This window comes from Anser anser (assembly GCF_964211835.1).
Source record: "Anser anser genome assembly, chromosome: 2".
Lineage (NCBI taxonomy): Eukaryota > Metazoa > Chordata > Aves > Anseriformes > Anatidae > Anser > Anser anser.
Genome location: NC_139721.1, coordinates 126,383,567 through 126,406,469, shown reverse-complemented (window position 1 = coordinate 126,406,469; position 22,903 = coordinate 126,383,567). Strand labels below are relative to the sequence as shown.

General features: G+C 41.0%; 1 protein-coding gene across 11 annotated transcripts in view; it reads left to right on the top strand.

The window, feature by feature from the left end:
• The window catches only part of CREB5 (cAMP responsive element binding protein 5), a 259,614-nt gene that overhangs the window by 148,391 nt on the left and 88,320 nt on the right, over positions 1 to 22,903 (top strand). The window contains exon 1 of one of the 11 annotated variants that reach the window (XM_083825941.1): positions 2,251 to 8,868. The exons of the other annotated variants lie outside the window; for them this stretch is intronic. Within the exon in view, the coding sequence (XP_083682067.1) occupies positions 8,822 to 8,868 (47 nt within the window). The 5' untranslated portion in view covers positions 2,251 to 8,821. Of the gene's footprint in view, positions 1 to 2,250; positions 8,869 to 22,903 lie in introns of those variants that run through there. 11 annotated transcript variants of the gene reach the window in all.

The following is a 22,903-nucleotide window of genomic DNA, read 5'->3' as shown; positions in this document are numbered from 1 at the left end:
GTAAAGAACGAATTGGTAAACAGAGGCAAACTCTTTGTCCTGCATTGTTACTCATGCTGACAAATGTGCACTCAGTAAAAGCTGTTGACAGCTGTGGGCTGCTCAAGAACCACAGCTAATGTGGGAGAATCTCCTCTAGGAAACAGGGCAGGTAGGCTTCATTTAGCATGTGTAAAAATGGGGTTTGCTGGAGGGGAAAGAACCAGGATGGTTTGAAGAGGAAGGTGTTGGGTTGGAGGAGGTTGTGTGTGGAACTACGCAGTGTTCAGTACAGACCTGATTTTGTTTCGCGTTTTCATTAATGACTGTAATGCAAGTATAACAAGTACTGCTGGTGACGCAGGGTTTGGAGACATTGGCAATACAGAGAAGGACCTGGATATCGTACAAAAAAGGAGGGAAAAAAATCCAACAAGAAAAAACCTGGATGAGCTTTGAATACTGAACTAATGGCAATGGAATGAAATTCAATATTAAAAAATGCAAGGCTGTGCCTGGGGGGACTAATAAAAATTTCTAGAAGAAGCAGCAGTTCATTAGCCCAATATGGCGATGTAGAAGGAAGGCTCGAGAATAGTGGTAAGTGGTCACAGGCTGACAGCAAGCTTCTGCAGTGGTCTGCTTGATTTCAAGGTACAAGCATTCTTAACTAATGATGCATCAGGAAGGTGGCTGGCTGTCCAGAGGCACTGAGAGGCATTAGGCTGGAGTGGTGGACTGATCTGGAGCTGACTTTTAATGTTAGTGAAAACATGTTAGGGAAGGTGTGGGGAGGATGGTTACCACAGGTCTTGAAAATGAAAGAAGGTAGCTTCTCAGGTTGAGAGACTGAGTTAATTAAGGGACTCTGAGACAGCTGGCATGTTCAAGGGAAAGGGTTAGAAAAAAGGTCTTTGCAGCAGCAGTCTGGACAAATATGAAAGAGGTAAAATTGTATTGGTAAAAGCCAGAAAAAACGATGTTGCAACTATTGACGTGCAGGGTGGTGAGACACATGTTCCAGTTATGAAGCAATTACAAGAATATATAAGCCCTGAAGTGGTTTCAAGCTGAATTCAGATTGGCATCTCTGTGCAGAATAATTAACACACAGAATCATGAACATGGGGGACAAAGACAGTAGAAAACTTCAAAACCCTAAGAAACTAAATTCACTTTGCATGGAAGGAAGAAACAAGGGGAAAGTTTTCGGGAGAAAGGTGAGAAATAGTAAAATCTCAAGGTTTGAAACATTAAGAATGCAAGTAACATCCCAGTTAAGTTGAGAAACTGATCTAGGTGCTGCTTCTTTTGCGTTAAAGCTATTCAGCTGAATTCACAGATGTTTCCACTAAGTTTAGAGGGAATCTTGGTCTATAAAGTGAACTCTGCAGGTTCTCAGATGAGTTAGTCATCATTGTTTTAATTTGTTTATCCTGTTTCCATAATAAATCTTTTTTTTTCCTCTCATTTAAATAAATTAGAATCTATTTTGTTGGGATTTTTAAAAATTGACCCGACTGTGGTTCATTTTTCAACAAAAAAATTTATCTTCTATCCTTACGTGAAAAGTCACCAAGGTTGCCAGCATGGCAGTGCTATTTTTTCAGTAGAGAATTCATAGAAGTGCCTCACTGACATGGGTTATGGTCGGTGAGGACAAACATGAACCCTTTGGTTTTGCCCAGTGGCAGGAGCAGGCTAACGTTAGAGGGTGTCCAAGAAGATGACTGCTGCCAAGTGTAAATCCAGTAGGCACAATTCGTGTGGAGTATGTTCTTACCTGCTATGTATTTCCAAGCACGTACATGTTTTCTAGCTAGATTTGATTCTGCTTTTGATGCCAGATTAGAAAAGCTATGCATTTTAATTCGTAGAAACTGGTCTTGAAAGTAATGCAGTATCCTGCACCACAGAATGTGGAAGTGAAGTTACAAATATTTTCTCTTTCGTTTATCATCACAGTAAAACTGATGGTGTAACTCTGGCTCTGATGTCAGTAAAAGGCAGATATTTTCCTCTCAGAGTCTTGAAAGATCCGAATGAGTGTGTGAGAGGTCTGTTTGTGTTGAATATGTTTAGAGATAATAGATAGTCATTCTTTTCCAGAAGAAAAGCATTGGAGGACTAAACATAGTATGTAAATCCTAAAAACATAAGTGAGTACAGATGGACCTCACTTGGTTTCAGAAAGGATCTCTCAGATAATGTGTCTGTGGCTGGAGAAGTTACTATGAAGGAAATCAAAATAGGATTTCCTGTTGAACTCCCATCACAAAACAAACAAGAAAAAAAAAGACAGTAGGTTTTTTTCCATTTTAAAATAATATATCAAATAAAGTAATAGTTTTATGTCACTAACAACAGAGTTTTAATTCTTATGGCTGACTTGTTACACTGTAAACATTATGTTATATTTCAATGGAAGTCTGCAAATCAGGGAATCACAGGCTTGCTGTGAGTTGTGGCTGCATCTCAGTCTCCTTGATGCAGCCTCCCTTGTTTTGTAAGAAACAGAAAAAATCTAATCTATAATAAAAGAGGCTGTAGTTTCAGTATCAAGATGTTGGATGTCGATTAAATTCAGACCTTTGGATAGAGCCAAGTTAAAAATGGTACCACTTGGATAACGATTTCTCATTGTCCTGCTAGCGATTTAATGGTGTAAATGGTGTGCCTGTGGATGAGCTGGGACCTGTAGAATTGCTTGGCTACCTGTGCTCCTTCATGGAGCTTCAAAGCTAAAGCCAATTTATCCAGCAAATGTTTCGTTTCATTTCATTTCATTTCATTTTCATGGAGGAAATATTACTAGCTGGATTACTAACAGGGACACATCTTTAAAAGCAAGTGACCTCGTGTGTGTATTTATCAAATATCACTGTAAATTGATGCTGCTGTATTGAGTGTGATCTGAGTCCCAGAAATCTTCTCTTCCGCATGGAGCTGAGTCCCAGAGCTTTGCCTATATTTTAAAAGTTTCATTTGACTATTAATTATTCTTATTGTGCTGGAAAATTAAAGATGAGGGCTAACAAAACTGCATGATGGTGACAGTTTAAGAGAAGACTAAAATTTGTTTTAGTTTGTGTACTGTTATTCAGTGCTTACCATACTGTGCTCCACAGCACATATTTCATTTCAGCATATGAGTTTGTTCTTTTAATGCAGATTTTGCAACTTCAGCCTACTTTTCTGTCTGTTAGAAACACAATGGAGAAAGAACATCAAAACCAGACCCTCTGTCCTGTTATAAGAGTCAAGATGCAACTATATGTGATACAAGTTTTAAACTGGGTCCAAGATAAAGCTTGTGGAGCATCACTTTGAAGTGTAAGATATCTGAAATGTGGGATCAAAATATTTAGGGTATACAACTGAATGGCAAAGCTTCACGCAACACTAAAAATAGAGGTGGCTCCAGTCTTAAACAAGCCTGTGCTAATTATCCATTAGAGTAATCAGAGTCACACTGGGGGGAAAGGAATCTCCTGTTCATTAGGGATGAACATTAAAGATTACACAGCATTTTTAAAATAATCGCAGCTGTTTACTTTTGTCCTTAGTCAACATCTCCCCTCTACACTCCTGTGTGGTTGGCTGGCAGGCTGCCATCACCTATGTCAAGGGTGATTGCATTGTGTTGCTTTTTATGGCTAGCCCTAGAGGTGCTTTGGGATCTTTCAGGGCAAAAGGTTCTGTAGAAATGTAAAGCATCATTTATTATTTTGCATAAATTGCTGCATTATTTGTCTTCGGTATTTGTGGTTTACAGCTGTAATAAAATAGCTGGCTCCTCAGACTGGATGACTCAGTGATATGTAATTGGGTACAGAGCTCTTCACTTCCAGGTCAGCCGCTCACTGCTGGCCCACAGCTATTTGGCAAGGGTATAGTAAGTAGGCAATGCTTCATTCCATTTGCTAGTGGTTTAGTGTCCCCAGCACAAAAAACATGATCCCAAGGAGCATTAACCTGCTTTGGAGCATCAGCTGAGAAGGTGTCGTACCTTGAGATCATTCTTGAAGATCTGCGGTGTTTTATTTTTTCAAGATTCTTTGCAACAATGTGAGGAAGTCTCACTGCCATCATGCCCATTGCACATCTGTGTGGTTTCTTGCAGAGCACCCGTCTCCAGAGCTTTTGGACCCAAACTCTTGCGAGTTCTTTTTCCTTTCATATTTTTGATAGTGCCATTCTAACTTAGCAGCACATTTTGGGTATATGACTGAGAGGAGATCTTTGTTCCAGGATTCATTTATACTTAGTCCAACGCAGTTTCATACAGTGCTAGTGTATGAGAAATCTGGGGCAGTTCCCAGAAAGGACATTTCTAGATGTTCTATTTCATAACAATTTGGAGAGCTCATGGAAAAACCTGCTCTACCTCTGCTAGAGCTCAATGCTGAGCACTTAGGTCTGAGTCTCCTTAATGGAGAGCAGCTATTTCTGAAGCACCCAAATGACTTGGGAACTTGTGTCCCACTCTCTCATTAATAATTTGAAAAATGCACTCTTAGTGCTGGCATACTTTAAATCTGATGAACTTGGTGGATCTACATGTTCTTATGTCCTTGCTTGTGACAGATAGCATGCTCAGGCCCCACAGCCTTCCCGTGCAGGCACTTGTACAGATGGTCCCTCTGTCCACTGCAGAAACACGGGACACCCAAGTTGAACTGAACACTGAATAACACCACATGGGTTTGCAGTGGTCTGTAACTGAAAAGGTTCACTGGAAGCAATTTGCAAAGAAATCCTTAGGAAACCACCTGGATGGTTATTTTAAATTAAAAAAGGAAGAGATGCCACTTAAAAAAAATAATTTTTAATACGAGGTTTAAGGTTCCATACATGTGATAGTCATTAAAGCTTATTTAACCCTGAAATTATCTGGCCTCTTTAATTCCACAGGGACTGTAAGGCTCTTGGGTTAGAAATGAAAAATAATGTCTGAATGAAAATGAGACTTTCCTGAGAGTAGGACCATTATTGAAGAATATTTTCTTAATCAAACATCTTTAAGAGCCAAGTAGTGGAGAAAAAACTAATCAGGCAACAGTGCTTTCATCCACAGGCAGCGTCTTATCTGGTGCTTTGGGCCACTGATCGAAATAGGTGCAGGTCAGTCCCAAAGGCTGTGTGTGACACACTCACCTAACGTGCAGGCAGAACTGATGATTTGTCCACCAGCAATCTCAGCTGCAGTACACCCAGTTCCTTGCTGCAATACGCTTGTGAGATAATCCCAGTGTGCTCTGACATTTGGGCTCTCGAACTTCAGAGCTTTCTGGTTGATCGGACTGGAAACTTTCAGCAGGAGCAGTGATTTTGTGGAGTTTCTGTTACACCAAACATCTGTGGTGTGCCCCACCACCCTTTCCCTAAGGATGAAACATGCTGCAGGGAGGGTGTTGCAAGCATTCCTGAACGAGACAGCTAAGCTGGAGTCATAACTGTGCTGGCCAGGGCGCTACTTTGAAGAAGGCTCCCATTAGAATTAAAACATCCCACAACTCCCATCACAACAGCCCTATTCTTGAGTGTGGCTGAGCATGGAAATTTAAGGATGGGGGCGGAGAGGGGGGGAGAAAGAAAGGACAGACAAGTAAACAGATAAAGAGGGAGCTCTTGCATGCAAGTGGAATTTCCTCTGAGCACAGGACATTCTTTATCATTAACTAGTCTGTCACAGGAAGGAAAATGGGAAAACAGTGCTTCCTGTTAGGGGGAAGAAAAAATCAATAGGCCTTGGAAATACCTGCCTGGAAAGAACCTTTTGTATTCCCACCAGCAAGCACAAACAAAATTTTAACTCCTTTGGAGCTTGGGCTCTGCTTTAAAGCAGTTTGCTTCTTGAAATGGGACTTTGGTGTAAATACGTCATATGGAAATGATGGGCATTTCAGGCTGCTTTGATCTTTCTCCTTCGTTTCAGAATATCCTCCAATTCCCAAAAATATGTTCTATAACACAAAGGCTGTTTTCAAGGCACTTAAATTCTTTTGTGGTTGTGTCTATGTAACTAATAATAACTAAATTCATTACAAATACATTCACTCCTCTAATATTTTGATTAAGATGCTCACAGAAGGACAATGGGTCTGCTCTTCATAATGGTAAACTAAGTTTTCTGTTGGGAAGGGAACACTTGCCGGGCAAGTGCTTGAAGCCTCAGAAGGCCAGTGAACTACCATACAGCTCCTGAACCATCTTTTGGGTTGCATTTTGCTCTCAATACAGCAGGGTGCTGAATGTGTGGGTCTTTCAGAGGAGTGAAAGAGGCCAGTTCATTAACAAGGGCTGCAAGATTGGATGTGTATGGACAAGCAGCCCCAGGATAACCTCCATTTTTCAGGGCAATAGTTTTTCTCTGTGGTGGCAGCTTCCTTCCTTCCAGAGGTGTGTGATGTGATCTATGTTTGTGCGTAGGCTGTAGCCACATTTCCCATCAGTTTGAAGCTGTTCTGAGCCAGGGATCTGTCCTGGGCTGATGAAAAACTTTATAGCAATGCTTGTGGCATAAACGGAGGGTGAACAGTGAGCTGAAACTATGTACTCCAGCAGTGTAAATGTAAGAAGACAAAAGAAAAAGAAGATGAGATGGAAGTTGACCTCTTAGACATGCCCAGAAAAAGGGTGGGAAGTCACTTTTTTTTTTTTTTTAATGGAGAGGGAGAAGTGGGCTGAGCTTAAAAGGGAACTATCAGCAAAGCTAGAATTAAAAGAAAGCTTTACGAATGATCTAACTTTTATTTTATTACATTACAGAAGACAAAAAATCAATAGCTGGTAATTCAGACATAAATGAGTTATACGGGCCATTGACACAATGGACCAAACTTTATAACAACCACATCTGATGCTGTCAAGCCACAGGCTTCAGTGGCGCCAGTAATAATTATGGCCGATCACCTCTAATTCAGAGCTGCCTTGCTTGATAAAGGTGTCACTCTGAGTGGCTGCAGCATCAATATCAATTGAGGATGTCATCCAGCAGGTCAGTCTGCTGTGATCTGCTCTTTTTTAATCAAATAGGATAAACCCTTTGTTTTTCTCCTCCTCGATCTCTCTTTGAAAATCATGCATGCCTTAAAGACAAATCGTTTGAATTCAGTACTAAGCCTACTTGAATTCAAGACTGAAAGATGACTAAAGCTAACTGTGTTGGTCCACAGAAATACATTCTAAAGATAATTTATAATTGTCAGAGTATCCTGGGGAGAAAACTTTGCTACTTTACAATAATCTCTGTTGCTTTGCTGTGTAAAGAGTATTAAATCACTGCTGTGATCAATTAATGGATCCTCCCCCCAAAAACTTGTTGGTAAAATGCTGATAGGCAATAGAAATTACTTTTCTGTAAACTCACATCCTTATAAGGAAGAAAAGAATAGAAAATGCATTGTTTTATATGTTTTCCTGTTGTTTTCTGAATTAGGAGACTAGATGTATTCATTGACTGTCCTAAGACTGAATTTCACCGTGTGAAATGTCACTGTGTGAGGTGACTTTGTAAAAGCTGCTGAAATTCTTGATCTCTAAAGAAAGGAGTCACTTTTAAATATCTCTCCAGTGTTTCAGGTGCCATTACTGTTTACATCTCTGCAGTTTGGTAATGCAAACTGATATGCATATGAGTATGCATATGTGTATTGAGGTATTTTCATGAATTATTGTTATTGCTTGGGCTTTGCATTTTTTGGGGGAGCGACTATTTTCTACTGTGTTGACTACAGTTAATTGTAAGTAATGAACAATGAAAAAAAAGCTTCTGTGGGGGAGGACACGTGAGGTATTTCAGCCACAGTTACAGCAGCTTTTAACGTTAGCAGGACTTACGATCTGTGATATCATGCTGCAGAGCGGTCCGCACCATGATAGCTGATGTTTGTGCACTTGAAAAGCTTCTGTTTTGAAAAATTTTCACTGGTTCCACTTAGAAATATTCTCTACCCCTAAAAAAAAATCGTGATTGTCAGACTTGTGAAATAAACACCAGAGAGGAATTGTTTTAAAAGCAGGGTAAACAATAGCAGCACCGCAGCATGTTGGTTCATAAGCTTACAGCGCTGTATGGCTTGGGGCTTTTCTGCTACTTCTGAAACAGCAGAGAAAGAAAGCGCCTTGCACCTGTAAGTTTGCAGACGCACCAAGAAAGAACCCCGCAGTTCTTGTTTAAAAACACAGGGCTCGATTCCAGCCGTGCGTATGCCAGTTCTGTGTGGTTAAGGGGGAGAAAGCTCAGTGCAGTGGCATAACCTGCGAAATCAGTGCTGTTCGTTCTCCCCAAACCCAAACAAACACTCCGCGTACACCTCAGAGCTTCTCTGCTGCCCTCCGGCTCCATCTCCGCCTTTTCCCATCGCTGGATCTCCTCGAAGCCCGGAACATGTGGGCATTCGAGTGCGGGTGCGTTTGTGTGTAGTATCTTCTGATCAGCCCCCGTCAATCATGTCAGCCCAGTCCCTGGGCTTTCCTGTGATCCTGCAGGCAGCTGCGCAGGCCGTTCAGAGGCGGCACTGTTTCTTTCTCTGTTTACTCGTTTCCAATGGCAATTGCACCACCAAGTCTCAGTACGTCTGGAACTTGGCCTGGGGCTGTTTTGGTTACATTGAAGTTTTTGCTTCAGCTCTGCCAGATTTAAATGGTGACTTCACCAGCACTGAGCTAAAAAGGAGAAAAGGGGAGGAGGGAGGTAGTGCAGCGAGCGGGAGCGAGCGAGGGAGAGGGCCAGCACATTACATCATCATTTGGACAGGAATCAAATGGGAAGGATATGACTCACTCGGGCTAGTTAAGCTTTGGCTCAAGTTCTACATACACTCATTCCAGGGCTCTCATGTTCTGCACCTCAGCAGGGAATTCAGGCTCAGTGATGTCCATGAGGTTTGTTTTTAATTTTCTTTTCCTTTTCTGATTCCTATATACTTTTTTCCCCCCGTCGCCTTCCTCCATCTCTTCTCCTCCCCTCCCTTGTCCCCCTTTCCCACTCTCTTCCACTTCGACGGAGTTTGTTTTCTGGTGCGTGTAAACTCGACCGTTAGCAGCAGAAGCTGATTCTTAAACCAAACCAAACCCAAACAAGGAGCACAGCAAACTTGAGAGAAGTTTTTTTTTTTTTTTTCCTCCTTTTTTTTTCCCCCCCCATCATTGTGTCGCTCCTAATCGGAGGAGACAGGGAGAGAGTTAAAATGCAGGAACCAATCGCTTCGATGGTGATGTAATGCTGGAACTGCAGGGTTGTTAAGTAATGTGAGAGGAAGGGGGTCAGGGTTGCAAAGCATTTACCTGCTGTCAAGGGGGTTTAAGTTTATTATCAATTGCAGTGACTGTAACTGGCTTCAGACTGCACTCTCTAATTATTCACAGACTCCCCTTTTTTATCTTTTATTATTAAAAGTAAAACTATATTATGGTATTTTTAAAAATGTGATATTATCACAGCTGCAAATTATTTTCCACCAGAGTTTTTTGATATTTTTTAAATGGTTTGAAACTGGGTGTCTCTTTCACAAAAATCCCAGAGAGAGCAGAAAGAAAAGAGAAGGGCAAAGAGAAAAGGGGTGGTTCTCCGAGCGTAGCTGGCGAATTTGAAACTGCATGAAGAGAGCAGTTCAGTCTCTGCCTAACGGTGTGAGTAAAAGATCCCACTGCCGGAGGTTCACTGTAGAAAATACAAGAAAGGAGGCGATTTGTAAAGCTCATCCCGAGGAGCCCCAGCAGTTCATCTCTAACACTTGTCAGCAGCCTTTTGCTTGTTAGCTCACCCCGGGCTCGCAGCTTGTTTGACGGGCTGCTTTCTTGCCATGTCCGGGACCGCTGAGGTCCCGATCCCATACGGCAGATCAGGATGTAATGAAGCTGCCCTCCAGAAGTACCTGGGAGCTGGGACATCTGCACACACGCGTTTGCTTTGCAGGACAGAGCACGGTGCTTGTCTTATTGAATCTTTCTGTCTCCCTGCAGACTTTTAAGCCTCCTTTTCCACATTTCTAACAGCCTCTGGGTTTGGGGGGAGGGAAAAAGTTACCTCCTCCCCAAGCTCACCGTGAGTACATGAGCATTAGGGTGGGCAATGTGGAGCATAACACTGAGACCCCTCTCGGATGGTGCTTGTGTTTAGATGTGGGATGAATGGGAGATGCCAGGTGGCTGTTGGTGTCCTCAGGACACCCATTCTGTCTGAATCAGGTTTCTGTGTCAAGAGCTGTCTGCTTATAAGATTCTGGTCTCGGAAGTGCCCCCTTCAGGGAATTTCTATCACAGAGCAAAGCGCTGTATTGGTGTCCACTGGATCAGCAGAGGACCAAAGACTTGCCTGGGATTACTAAGGATAGCCTTAATCACGCTCCTGAGGGTTTGGTGATTTTTTTTATTTTTATTTTTTAAAAACTGTGTTGGTCCTAGAGTGAGCAAAGTATCCTAAAGTGTTGTTCTGCTGGGATCGCTAAACCTCACCATCTCAATCTGAACAGGACAAGAGCCCCTGCCCAGCCCCTGTCCTCCCTTCCCTCTGCAAAGCCACCTTGTGTCTAGCTGTTAGGTCCCTGCACATTACTCACAGGTTTTCCTAAACACCCTGATTTCCAGGCTCCTCAGTCAACTGCTCAAGCACAAACAATTGCTCATCTGCCAAACTTTTATCATTCGAGAGCCGAACGTAAGGCCGCACCCGGCTCTGGCCCACATTTCAGAGCAGATATACCATATGGGTTAGATTGCGCAGTGCTCTGCTGAGGATGTGTGGGTTGTGGAGGGAGCTGCGTTGCTGCAGGAGTTCCCGTAGGATTTCTGACTCATATTTTCTCCTAGAAATGTTAGGAAGTGCAGCTCCATGAACCACCAGTAAAGCAGTGTAGATTCTTCCCTGTGCCTGCTTTCCGATGGTGAGGTGGACTTGTCTTCACTCTTTCCCTTCCTGCCTTTTCTGGTGGGAGATTTTTTTTGCAGGAAAAGCCTGTCAGTGTTTTCCTAGGATGGGTTGGGCAGAAGATGACAGGCCTTGTCACGCTCCATCTTTGAATGCACAGAAATATGTCTTTTCTACTTCTCTTATCAACATGCATACAAAATATGCTGTGCAGCATGGCCTGTGGGCATCAGGTTGTGTTTCATAGGGGATCTGAGACTACCTTGTCTGGTTCTCATGGTATTCATGTTTCACCTGGCTGGGAGGGCAGCAGAGGAGAACATCTTGGTTCTTCAGACAGTTTGGACTGACTGATAACCCTGCCTCATGCTCATGACCTTCACAAAGCACCTACATCTTCTCCACCTTGCTGATTTGCGCTTTGTGAAGTTAGGTAGAGGGTGTAAAGAGTTAAGTCCTTCTTCCCTTCCAAAAGCGCATTGCATCTCTAACTTACAATTCACTTCTGCTACTTAACTGATTTCAACACAGTACCACAGAAAGAACAGATTTAAAGGCTTCTTTCAAAAAGTTGCAGTTGTAAATGCTGTATGCATACATATGTGTGTGTATATATATATAAAATTCTCCTGTGTCTATTAAAGCAACAAAGCGTAGAATTAATGAGGTATAACTGTCCTGAAGAGAGCCAGGCAGCTCTGACAGGTGCTTTTGAAATGCACATTCATCCTGGAGAAAAAAAAAATTTACATATACAGTTGTTTCCCATTTCATATTCTTCTATATATGCTTTCATATATGCTAGCTGCCCGTCTTGCACCACCTTGGAGCCAAGGTGCAGGTATGCCTGTGGATTTACAGTGCTGTGTTCAGAGGTCAACAGCTCCGACTGTTGGCCTCGATGTGTTTGAAGCTGGGCCTTCTGGCAAGAGGATTTTCTTATTGAAGAATGATATCTTCAGGGACCTAATTTTTAAACAGTAGCCAAGAGAAATGTTAACAGCACTCAGTAAATGAGCATCAGAAGATATATTCAGAAGCACATGTAACCTGTCAAACAAACCAGAGGCCAAACGCACCAACGTCTGTAAGCGATGTTTGCACTAGAGGCTGACCGCGCGTGGTCAGCTTCTGAAGAAAGGCAGTTTGCTCAAAGCAGGGCCTGGCTGGAAAAGTCCCAGTAAATTTTCCCCACCACGATCCCAAGCAACATTTCCGCCTGCATCGTTTAATGTGTGCGTTGGCAGACTATCCTCTCTATAAGCTGTGTGATTTTAAGCAGTAATTTGGTGCTCCTTAGCTGGTCTCTGCATGCACAAAGGAATTGACTCTGTAGTTGCTGTACAAAAGCATGAGGTAGAAGTGAGAGGACGTGTTTAGTTCACTGACTGTGATCCCTCTGTCCCTGTGCTCTTCAATTTTCCTGGCTGTGCAGTGAGACTATTTCCCTTATATAGTTTAGGAAGACTTAGCTGATATTTGTGAAGCCCGATGAAATTTTCAAACACAGGGTACCGAGGAAAACATATGTCACCATCAAAGGTATTGTAGGGCGTTTTCACCGTATATCATACGTGTTGAACAGGAATCATAAGGAGTGGCGGACTGCCTTCCGCTGGTGCAGTCCAGTCATAAGGTCTGTGTGCTTTATATGCTGCCTCGCTCGGAGTTGAGTTAGGTGTGCCACCCCCTTGGCCCACAGTGGGCCTTCTTCCAAGCTTTGTGCCTCCAAAGGGAACTTCATGCAGCTGCCAGCTCTGCTTTAAAAATGGACACCGGGACTTGCTCTTGGCCAGGCGTGGTGGTGAGGTGAGTGTTTGGGTCAGAGCAGGACATTTTTTGGGAAGAGGTAGCGGCCCTGGCAGTGGTGGCTTCATGGCATGAAGACCGAGCTGTCCTGTGCTCTGCTGAGGGTGCTGGGGCAGGAACGGGCCTGGCCTGCCCTTCCCTGTCTCTCTCTGTTCTCCTTCCCACCCGTCCTTTGTTCGTCCTGCACATGCCTGGGCCACGTTCAGCCCAAACTGTTGAGATCAGCTTTGCTGAAAATTACACTTCAGATCAGAATGTGAGTTAGGTTCCTCCAGTATGAAGTGAATGCTGGGTCTTTCTCTGCAGCTATAGATAAAGCAGATATGAAGGTAATTACATCTCATTCCTATCTGACTCTCTTATTTGCCATAATCTCTTTTAATCCCTTTGATACTCATCATAATAATGTTAATCTTAATGAACTCATTTGGTATTAATGCGGATGTGATTTGTAAGTTCAGAGCAGGCTTGCCATCCTTGTTTAGTGTTCATTAATATCCACTTAACTGTGTTTATGCTCTCTTTCTCCTGCAAATGGACTTGCGTATCTTTGTCTTCCACCTAGCTGATGTGGCAATTCCCTTAGTGGAACTCTGTTTCCACACTCACGTTTTTGTTTCCTTTCTATTTCTCTTCCTATTTGTACGATCCCAAAGAAAGGAGCTGTTGGAAACACTGCAGCCATCTGCTAATGACTTTCTGTACCCCTTTGCTTACTCAGTTCTTCCACTTGCAACATCAAAATTGAAGGAATCCTTATCCTCTTGGTTCTTATTCATGTGGCATTCCTTCTCAGATTGCCTCAGAGATATTACCTTACTATAGCCTTCATTTTATTGTCTCAGAGGGTGAACGAGGAGGAGACACAACCCCTACTCTTGGCAAAGAGACAAATTATTTGTTGCTTACTACCATTTTCTCCCCAAGTGCTCTGTTTATGGGTGGGGTGCCTTGCCCAAACAGTTTCCGATGTGACCAGCCAATTCTAGTGAGGGAGGACTACGTTCGGATTTTGAGCCTGATCCAAAGCTTATTGCAGTGAATGGGAGTGCTGCTTTGACAGGCTCTGGATAAAGTCTTTAAAACTATACTCTTTTCACTCCTTCGAGCACCCACCTACTTTTCAACATCTCTAACTTTACCCTGCTGAAAAACTGCCTTTTCTGCCACAGTGATCCCAGGGACTGATGGATCTTGGATCCTTTTTAAGGGGTGACTTCTTCCTTATGTGGGTGTTCAAGTGTTTTTTAAACGTGGCATGGGATTTCTGTGTTATGGTACTTGCTGTCTTGTACATCCACTTCCTTCATACACATTTTTATGGCCTCAATAGTCAAATAACATGAATTACTTTTCAGCCCCAGTGACACACATTTTGCTCTTTAGGGCTTTTGGATTCTGAAACAGCCAGGAAAGTATCATTTACTTAACAGAACATTTTGTATTCCATGCCTGCCTCCATTCTTTATTTAATGTCCTGATATTTCCTTGTAGCATAAGGTTTCTATGTTAAAATGATTAACTGTGCTGGAAACATCTACATTCCAATTTATCAAAAGATCTCTGCATGATATAATAAAACCAGCCATTGACTTGGTAAACTTACTAGTCAAGTGTGAGAATTGTAGTCTCTCAGATCAGCATAAGCTGTATGTGTGTGGTGGTCTTTATTTTAGCATATTATCCTTCATTCAAGGGCATCACAGGATGGTTTGCAAATTGCAGCCATTACTCAAACATTAAGTCAAATATATTAAAGCTCTTTATTAGTATGAATACAAGATGTGCTCATATAAATAACAAGGTGGAGGGTTTTATTACGGGTATCTACAGCTCTTGTGCTGCTACATGACCATAAAGAATACAGACCAATTTTGTTCACAGGGGCACTGCTTTCTACAGATCAATAAATCTTTGCCCACTAGCAGTAGCAAAATAATAATAATAAAAGTTCATTGCATTTTCTCTAAATGTCAACTAATTATCATAAGGCCTGTCAAAAATAATACTTGTAGAACGTTTTACCACACTGGAAAAGCCTATCAGCACCAGTAATTTTATATGTCAGTTTTAACATGAGGTAGATTTTTCCAACCTGAGTCTTAAAAACCAGAACAGAAAAAACTTACTGGACGAGATCCTCTCTTGACCTCAGTTTGAGCGCACTCAGTATCATATTAAAAAAAAAAAAAAAAAAAAAGTTCCAGTACTCTTTTCTTTGTTGTCATTCAATTTCCAGATCTAAGTGAACTTTTCTTTCACTGCAGCTAAGGATGTGATCCATATTTCTCTTGTACTGTCACTGCAGGATTTCTCATTTCTCCGAAAGCTATTTAGTTTTCTGGCATACTTTTTATAGGCGAGTTTCTTTTTAAATTCACATCAAAATAAGATTGACTGAAAAGTCAAAATAGAGGACTAAATTAAGGTTCAGTTTACAGATTGACTGAACAAACAGATTCCTTGCCACTGGAATCCTGTGTTGACAGATATCTCCTGTGGCCATTTGTATGAAACAGTCATGTGTTGCAAAAAGCACAGATTAGTACAGAAATCTCTGTGTATGTGGATCTGTGTATATGCATATATAAACACACACTCATACAACTGTATTTGAGGATGGAAAGTAAAATTGATTTCTGTTATTCCTAAGCAATCCTATCAGAAACAATTTATCACATGAATAAGATTCCGAGTTGTGTGCCTTGATGCAGTGATGTAAATATATTCTTTTTGAAATTGAAACTGTATTAACACCGTTTAGCTCTACCTTCCACTTTAAGTTTATGCAGAATGAGAAATCAGATCTTGGGCAAAAATTTAAGCAGCTAAACAGGGAATTTTTTATTTTTTTTTTCATCAGTAAGTGTTTTGTTTGGGTTTTACTTGCTAATTTTATGTAGAATGGAACTTCCTCAATTCGGAGCAAAACCTGGTACATCTACTGCAAATTAGTAGATGTCATAATATATTGAATGAACAAACAGATTATGCACCAAATTCCCTTTCAGTAATTAATTTTGTCATTTTCTAGTTCAGTTTACTATCTTGACAAGACTTTGTAGTGCCCTATGAAAGTACTGCAGAATACTTAAAGAAATGTTCAGAACCTTACCAGCACCAGTTATAAAATTATAATGAGAAAATAAATAAATATTAGAGGGGGAAAAAAAAAAAAAAGGAGTTGGAAAAGCATGGATTAATAAAGATCTATTTAGAAAAGTGAAATGTGGTCGATTGAAATGTTTCCATTTAAGTTCAACATTGTTTAAATTTGGGCTTTTGACAAAAAAACCAATTGTTTCAAAGGAGAATTGGGAAAATTTTCTCTCTTTGCAAATTGGGAAGTGTTATTGCTGAAAAAAATATATATCTCACTTAAAAAAGATCTTGAAAAAAAGTACAGTTCAGATTCTCACTTGCTGTACGCTGAAAGATGATTAAGCTTTGTATGTTTTATTTTCTGCTTGATTGCCAGGGTCTCTTCTAAATATTTCTATTACTTCTGATTATTATTTTTTTAATTATAATTATGTTTTCATGTCTCTGTGGGTAAATGCCCAGAAAGTGTGAAGAGTAACAATGATAAAATAGGCAATAGTATTCTGTCAGTTGCATGTGTTACATTCTAGAGTTTTAAACTTCAGTCTCAAAATGTTCACCTTGTGCCGGAGACAAGCTCCTGACTGATAGCACAGTCAGCAACAGCACTATCTAGTGTCTCTTTTTCTTACCTTAAACGACAGTTCTTTATCTCAGGGAGACTTGACTTAAGGAAGCAATGCTCTGATAAGGGGACTTTTTTAAGTGCAGATCTGATTGATTTGAGTGGAGGGGACGGTGTTAGTTTGCTGCTTCCCCATGCAGCTCCAAGCACATGGGTGCTGGATTTCAATGGCACATGTGCATTGGCATGTGTCTCTCGTGCACAGTAATTTTCAAACAGGACAAACATTAGATATAATAATTAACGGATTGGCTCAGGGTCAGATATTTAAGTTGGCCCAAACAATCCCTAGAGGACTTAGGGAGATCTTCTCCGTTGTGGGGAGAATAAATACACTGCACTCAGCCAAAATCTTGGGCAGTTTGGGATGAAGTCTGCTTTGACAGTTGAATAGCTCCAAGCAGGTGAGTACCCCCAAATGGTGCACATGTTCCTGCGTGAGCCTGCAAAGGCTCATGGCACTGCAATAGAGGTAGGCTGGAGAGTTGTGTGGAGGACAGATGTTATTACTGACATCTTCCCTGTGCTGAAGGGAGAGAGCATCAGGAGACCACTGCTTAGCATGGGGAAGAGACAGCTAAAGGGGGATCTAATTGCAACCTTCAGCTGCTTATAGAGTAGTTACAGAAACGACAGGGTCTTCCTGACTTTGCAGCATGAATACAAAAGGTAACAGTCACAAGTCTTAGCAAAAGTAGTTCCGGTAGGACCTAGGAAAGGAAAGGCACCCACATGAGGAGTGTGGCGAAGCACAGCAGCGGGCTGCAGAGAGGTGGTGCAGTCTCCATGGCTGGAGGTTTTCAAAATTTGTCTAGAGAAGGCTCCAAGCAGCCTGCTGCGATATCGCAGTTAGCTCTGCTTTGAGCAGAAGATTGGACAAGGAGACCCTCAGAGATCCCTTTTGACTGCAGCTGTTCTCTGATCCTGCACTAGGCAGAGATGGCAGAACCGGCTGTCTGTACAGGGTGGGGAAATGGGAAGGATTTTGGTGTGAAATTAAGCAATAAGAAAAGCAAATGGTGAGACAGGAAAACAGTCCTGCTTGTGCCTGCTTGTGTCCACCTTCTTTTGAGAATTTCAGAGTATAAGCACCCAACAGGAGTGGTGTAACTGTGGACTTAGAATATCTTTCCAGTTTACAAATGGCTGAATGAATTCTTGTTCTTTATTTTACTAGGCATCTGTATTTTCTGCTTATAGTCAAGATTTGCAAAAACAAAATTAAAATACTATGAGAAAAAAAATCTTTAAGGTACTTTCGAACCAATCAGCTGTTTAAAGTACCTTTATTATATATATATATATATTTTTTTTTTCTCACAAAAACAGGGCACCTAAAGCATAACAAACAAAACTCCAGGCCTTTGTGGTATTTTTCAGCATGTTTTGCAAAATGAAGAGACAAGGATAATTTTTCAACCTTTTGAGCTCTGTCCATGTCTATGTGGGGGATGCATTTGCTAATATCACTGTAAGCTCAAAGGTATGTTTTACAGGAACTTAGCTAGCAAAAGCTGTTCCCACTTTAAAAATAATGGCACATTAGTGCCTTTTTGCAGTGAACTCCCTGTATACCTTATCCTCCGTTCGTATTTATCCATTAACTAATGACTATCCAATATGCTGTCACTAATACCACAGTAAAATCATGTCTTGCCCTCCTGAACGCTCCGTTACTTTATTATTGCAAAATTAATTATTTATTATGGAATATAATGTAAAGACTGAAGAACAGTCACTGGACATGAGTGTTCGCTGACAAGCCTGTGCAGTCATGCTGCCTCAACCTCATATTCATCTTGAGCTAAAAGGCTTAGAGAAGGATATTTTTCATATTTATGAAAATCCAAAATGTGCAGCCCTACAGTACGCAGCCTGGCTCCCAGTACACCTCAGTCAAATGTTTTACTGCCGGGCATTCACCTTGTTTGTATCCTCTTTTCTTGTGATTGGGGCAAGCTTTGCTCTTTTAAAATAAATGTCAAAGATGGTTTTGTACCGCTGTCGGAATGAGGCTGTCGGACCGAGAGCAAATTGGTCAGTCTGGATGAGTGGTTAAAAACTTCCTGGCTGGAGGACCTAATCCCTGCGGAAAAAAAAACAGAAAGTCCCATACTTTCCTGTAGAATATACTATTTTCCCTTTTCACTGAAAATGGCATTCCTGCTCAGTTAATTTATTAAGGAACCTAGTCAGTCTCTAAGTAAAATAGTTTTGAAAATATCAACATTAGATATGTTTTGATTAATACATAAGTATCAATGTTCAAGTTTCTCACTAGCTGCTAAAATCATTTATAAAAATCTGGGGGAGAAGACAAAAAAAAAGAATATTAGCTTGTTTTTTGTAGAACAGGAAATGGAGGAGAATTGACAGGTTTAAATTTTCTTTTGTGTCTTGGGTGTGCTTGTGGCAGGTGAGATGTTATGGTAGCTAGCTCTCTGTGAATAATGAAGTTGTTAACTTAGTGACTGAAATTAAAAAATATAATTTAGGTTAAGTCAAAATGACTTAATTTTGTATTTATTTACTTTTTTTTTCTCAATTAAAATAGAGGAAAAATAATTCAGCTTACCAAAAATATTATTTTTTGAAGTGATTGAGAGGAATTTCCAGATTAATACATCACATCAAACTGGAACATTGAGAAATGTTCTAAACCCCTGCTTTTCCGACTATAAATTCCTCTCCACATATAAGATTTACTAAGTAGTTTTTTTTGTAGTGAATTTAATAATTTTGGTTATTCTGAAAGTGCTGTATTTGGCATCTTTTGTATTTGACAGAGAAAAAAGAAAAGTCCTACTGTATCTTTTGAGCTTTGCTTTGTAAATTACATCTGTTACAATGCAAGTGAATTCACTATGCTAGAGTATGTTTGATTTGCACATACTGTATAGATAACTGATGTTTCTGTCCTAGTATAACTTTCAGCTGACACCAGCAGCCTGTAGAAAAGCTTTTCGTTATTTCTAACACAAGCACAGCACCACTCATGCTAGCAAAAGTAAGGAGGTTGGTGCAGAAAAGACTTTGCAACTTAATTTTTTCCATCGGATCTTTGTCCTCACCCAGTGTGGGGCTGTAGAGCCAGCAATGCTAAGCTGTGCTATAATTTGTCATCTCTTCCGTCAGTAGGACTAATTGAGCTACGATGGTTGAAAAAATGTTGCAAGGTTTGTAAGATTCAAGAATATTAAAGGAGGGCATGTAAATTCATGTAGCTAACTGCTTGCGGGATTGGAGACTAGATGTCCGCAGAAGATGACTGAAAAATCTTGTTTTCTTGCCAGTGACAGGTTAAAAATAACTCTCTGCTTTAAGCTGCCGGTAATCATGCAGGACCTCTGGGAAAGAACTTCTTTTTGCCGCAGCAGAAACCTTGTGCGCAGTGACCTAAAGAGTTAAATCTTCTGTTTGGTGCCAGTATTCCCTGGAGTTTTGGTGACTTATGATTTTGTCTGTCTGAGTTTTTGATGATTTGAAATACCAAAGGGAGTTGGAAGCGGTTTCATTGACACATAGTCCGGAGGACTGGTGGTCAGTAGGGCAGGTATGACTGGATGCCCAGAATGTTCATCACATTTGAAAATCATGTTTCTGTTCTGGTGGAAAAATTCTCAATTATTTTTTCTTCTGTTTTTCTTCAGGGAAGAGTCAGAAGTTAAAGAAAAAGCCCATAAAACCCAATTTTAAGGTTGCATTCTTTACGTCATAAAATGAAGGTCCTTATGGGTGAGAGAGATGAAATGTATTAAATATCAAACACAGCATTCAGGATGGATTTTTTTTTTAATGGACATTTTCCTTGGAAAAGAACACAACTGAAAAATATGTAACCCTAAGTCTAAGAGGAAATCTGTCAAAACTTGTCAAATTTGTAGTGGTTTTCGTGTTTCATGAATAGCATGGTTCTGGCTGTGATACACTTTGAATTGCTATCATTTTTTTCCAGTAATGTGGTGTTCTCATGTGGTTATTTCTCCTTGCACTGATCCTTGATATGTTGCTTAAAAAAAAGAAGTCTGAGTAGTTGAACCATATGTTTATATCATAGCTCCTAATGTCAAAATTTTAATTGATTTTCCCATATTCAGGGTTAGGAGGGGGCTGTATCATGTTCCATGACGTCATAAAAACAAAAATATCTAAAATATGTTTCAAATAAAATGAGGGGGGAGAAGAAAAAATGCTTAACTTAGAAAAGATGTGGGATTCATTAACAAAGGAAAATACTGGCCACGGACCAACGGCAAGCCAAATGTTTTGCCAGCAGTTTGCAGTTCACAGTCATCATTGCATGTCACTGCCTCCTGCACCAGCCCCTCCAACCATATATGCCTTCCTTTTAAAGAGAAACCTGTCTGGTTTTAGTTGAATAAATTAATTTGGGTTTACTTAGTTTAAAAACAAAAATATAGAGGGTCCAATTTTATTTCATTATGCCCGTGGGTAAAGCAGTCCAAGGTAATTACAACCGCAGTGCTGGTTGCTCTATCTTAATTAAAGAGGCTTTTTTTTGCACATAGGTTTTTGCACAACATAATAAAATAGTTTGTGGTCTGGCTAGCCTCAGTGTCACAAGAGCGTACTCACTTGAGAAATTGTCCAGCTTTTCTAAAAGCTGAGGCCCTTCCATGCAAGAGGAAGCGTGGAGCTGCTCAGCAGAGCACAGGTAGTTTTCAGTCCTTCCTATTTAATGTAAGGGCACAATCATAAATCATGCAGCGAACAACGTTTCATACACTCTCTTGCACTAAGTAGCCTGCTTGTCAGCAGCAATGAATGTGGGCTTCAGTGAGTCTTTAAGCAATTGTGTACTCTAGGAATGTGCAACATTGGTTACACACCTGTGACCAAACCTCTAATTTCTGTAAACTTTTCTAGTAATGTTTTGGGTTGCTTGGGATTTTTTTTTCTGTCTCCTTTGCAAATAAATATGATTTATTGCTTAGTGAATCCATTTACACAAAAGGCATCAAAGACTTTTAAATAATGCACTTGGGATGATGATTAAAAAAAATAAAACACAACTCAAATCCCAACAAGCATGTCTAAGATGCCCTGTTATTAGAAAAGTCAAAGGAGGCATGTTTGCTAGTTGAATAAATCAAATAGTGTTGTAAAAACACTGTCTCAGGGATGATTAAGGGTAAGTGATTTTCATTACTACATCAAGTTCTCCTTTCTGTTGTGGTGCTTTTTATATCACATCAAGCTTTGCTATTTACTTACGCTGCTTTAAAAAACTCCATCATCTCAATTACTTAAATCGTGACCCAGTGCATTGATTTTGGAAGATGGCAACATAAGCTAGCTTTATTTAATGGTCATGAATCTGATTGACGCTTGTCCTTTCTTTGGATGCTCTAGCTTATGCAGTTGGTAAAACTGATTTAGTTCAATTTTGCAAATAGCAGTGGACCATGTTCTCAGGTTGCTCAAGTCAGTACAATTCCACTGCCTCCAACAAGTTCCCTCTCCTCACCTGGTGCTGGTGCCTTCATACAAGTTGCATGACTTTCCCTTTTCCTGGTTGCACATACTTATCGTTTACTTGACAGCCCTGTCTGACTTGACTGAGTGTAACTCCAGCTAGATAATTAGAGCCACTGATTGTCCTTGACCCAGGTCATGATTGCGCTACCTTGCTCATTTGCAAGGGCAAGGTTAACAAATATTTCTGAACTTTGCAGGAAGGGTCTTGAGGTTGTAATAACGAACATCCAAAGGGCCCTAGATCTTTTGCTCAGTGACCAACAGTGGATTTTGTTTCTTTCTGTTGGGGATCTGAATTCTCCCGTGGAGGGGCAGGCAAGTTTAGCTTCAGCTGCTTAGACTGACATAGTTTCACCTGAGCTTGCATTTATGGAGGAGAAAGTGCCAGCAGGCTGTGGGTTGTACCCTGTGCCAGGACACCAGCCACAGAGAGGGCAGTCCTCGGCCATGTCTGGGCTGCTGAGAAGCACTGCTAGCAGTGGCTGCCCACGGGACAAAGGGAGCTGGAACACAAGATGCCTGACAAAGCTGAAGTCTCTTCCAGCCTCCCAAGGCATGGCCCAGGTCCTTGGCATCACAGGCTGCATAGGGCTAGGAGTGTGATCATAGATGTCTGGGCTTTCTAGAGGTCTTCAAACCTAGAATTAAGCATGTGTAAATGGAGAGAATTAGCCTAGAGGTGGACCAGAGGGACTTCCACCCCCCACACATAAGTAGAGAACATGAAAAAACTGATTTACTTCCCACTCTGTGAGGTGTTACTGAAGCAACAATATTCAAGTATCCTTCTAGGGTGCTGCTGCCAAAGAAGCGTTTCACAATGAACACAGAGGGGCATCCCTGTGGCAGCCTCAGCTGAGGTGCTAATGATTTCATAACCTGCTCTTTTATTATGCAAGCTATAAAACCTGCTGAGACTGTTCAGCATGGTGGTTCCTGCTGCCAGGGCAGTAGTCAGGGCGCAATGGTGGATCGATAACGGGTTTCCATGTGGAACAGATCTGTACTGGATGTTT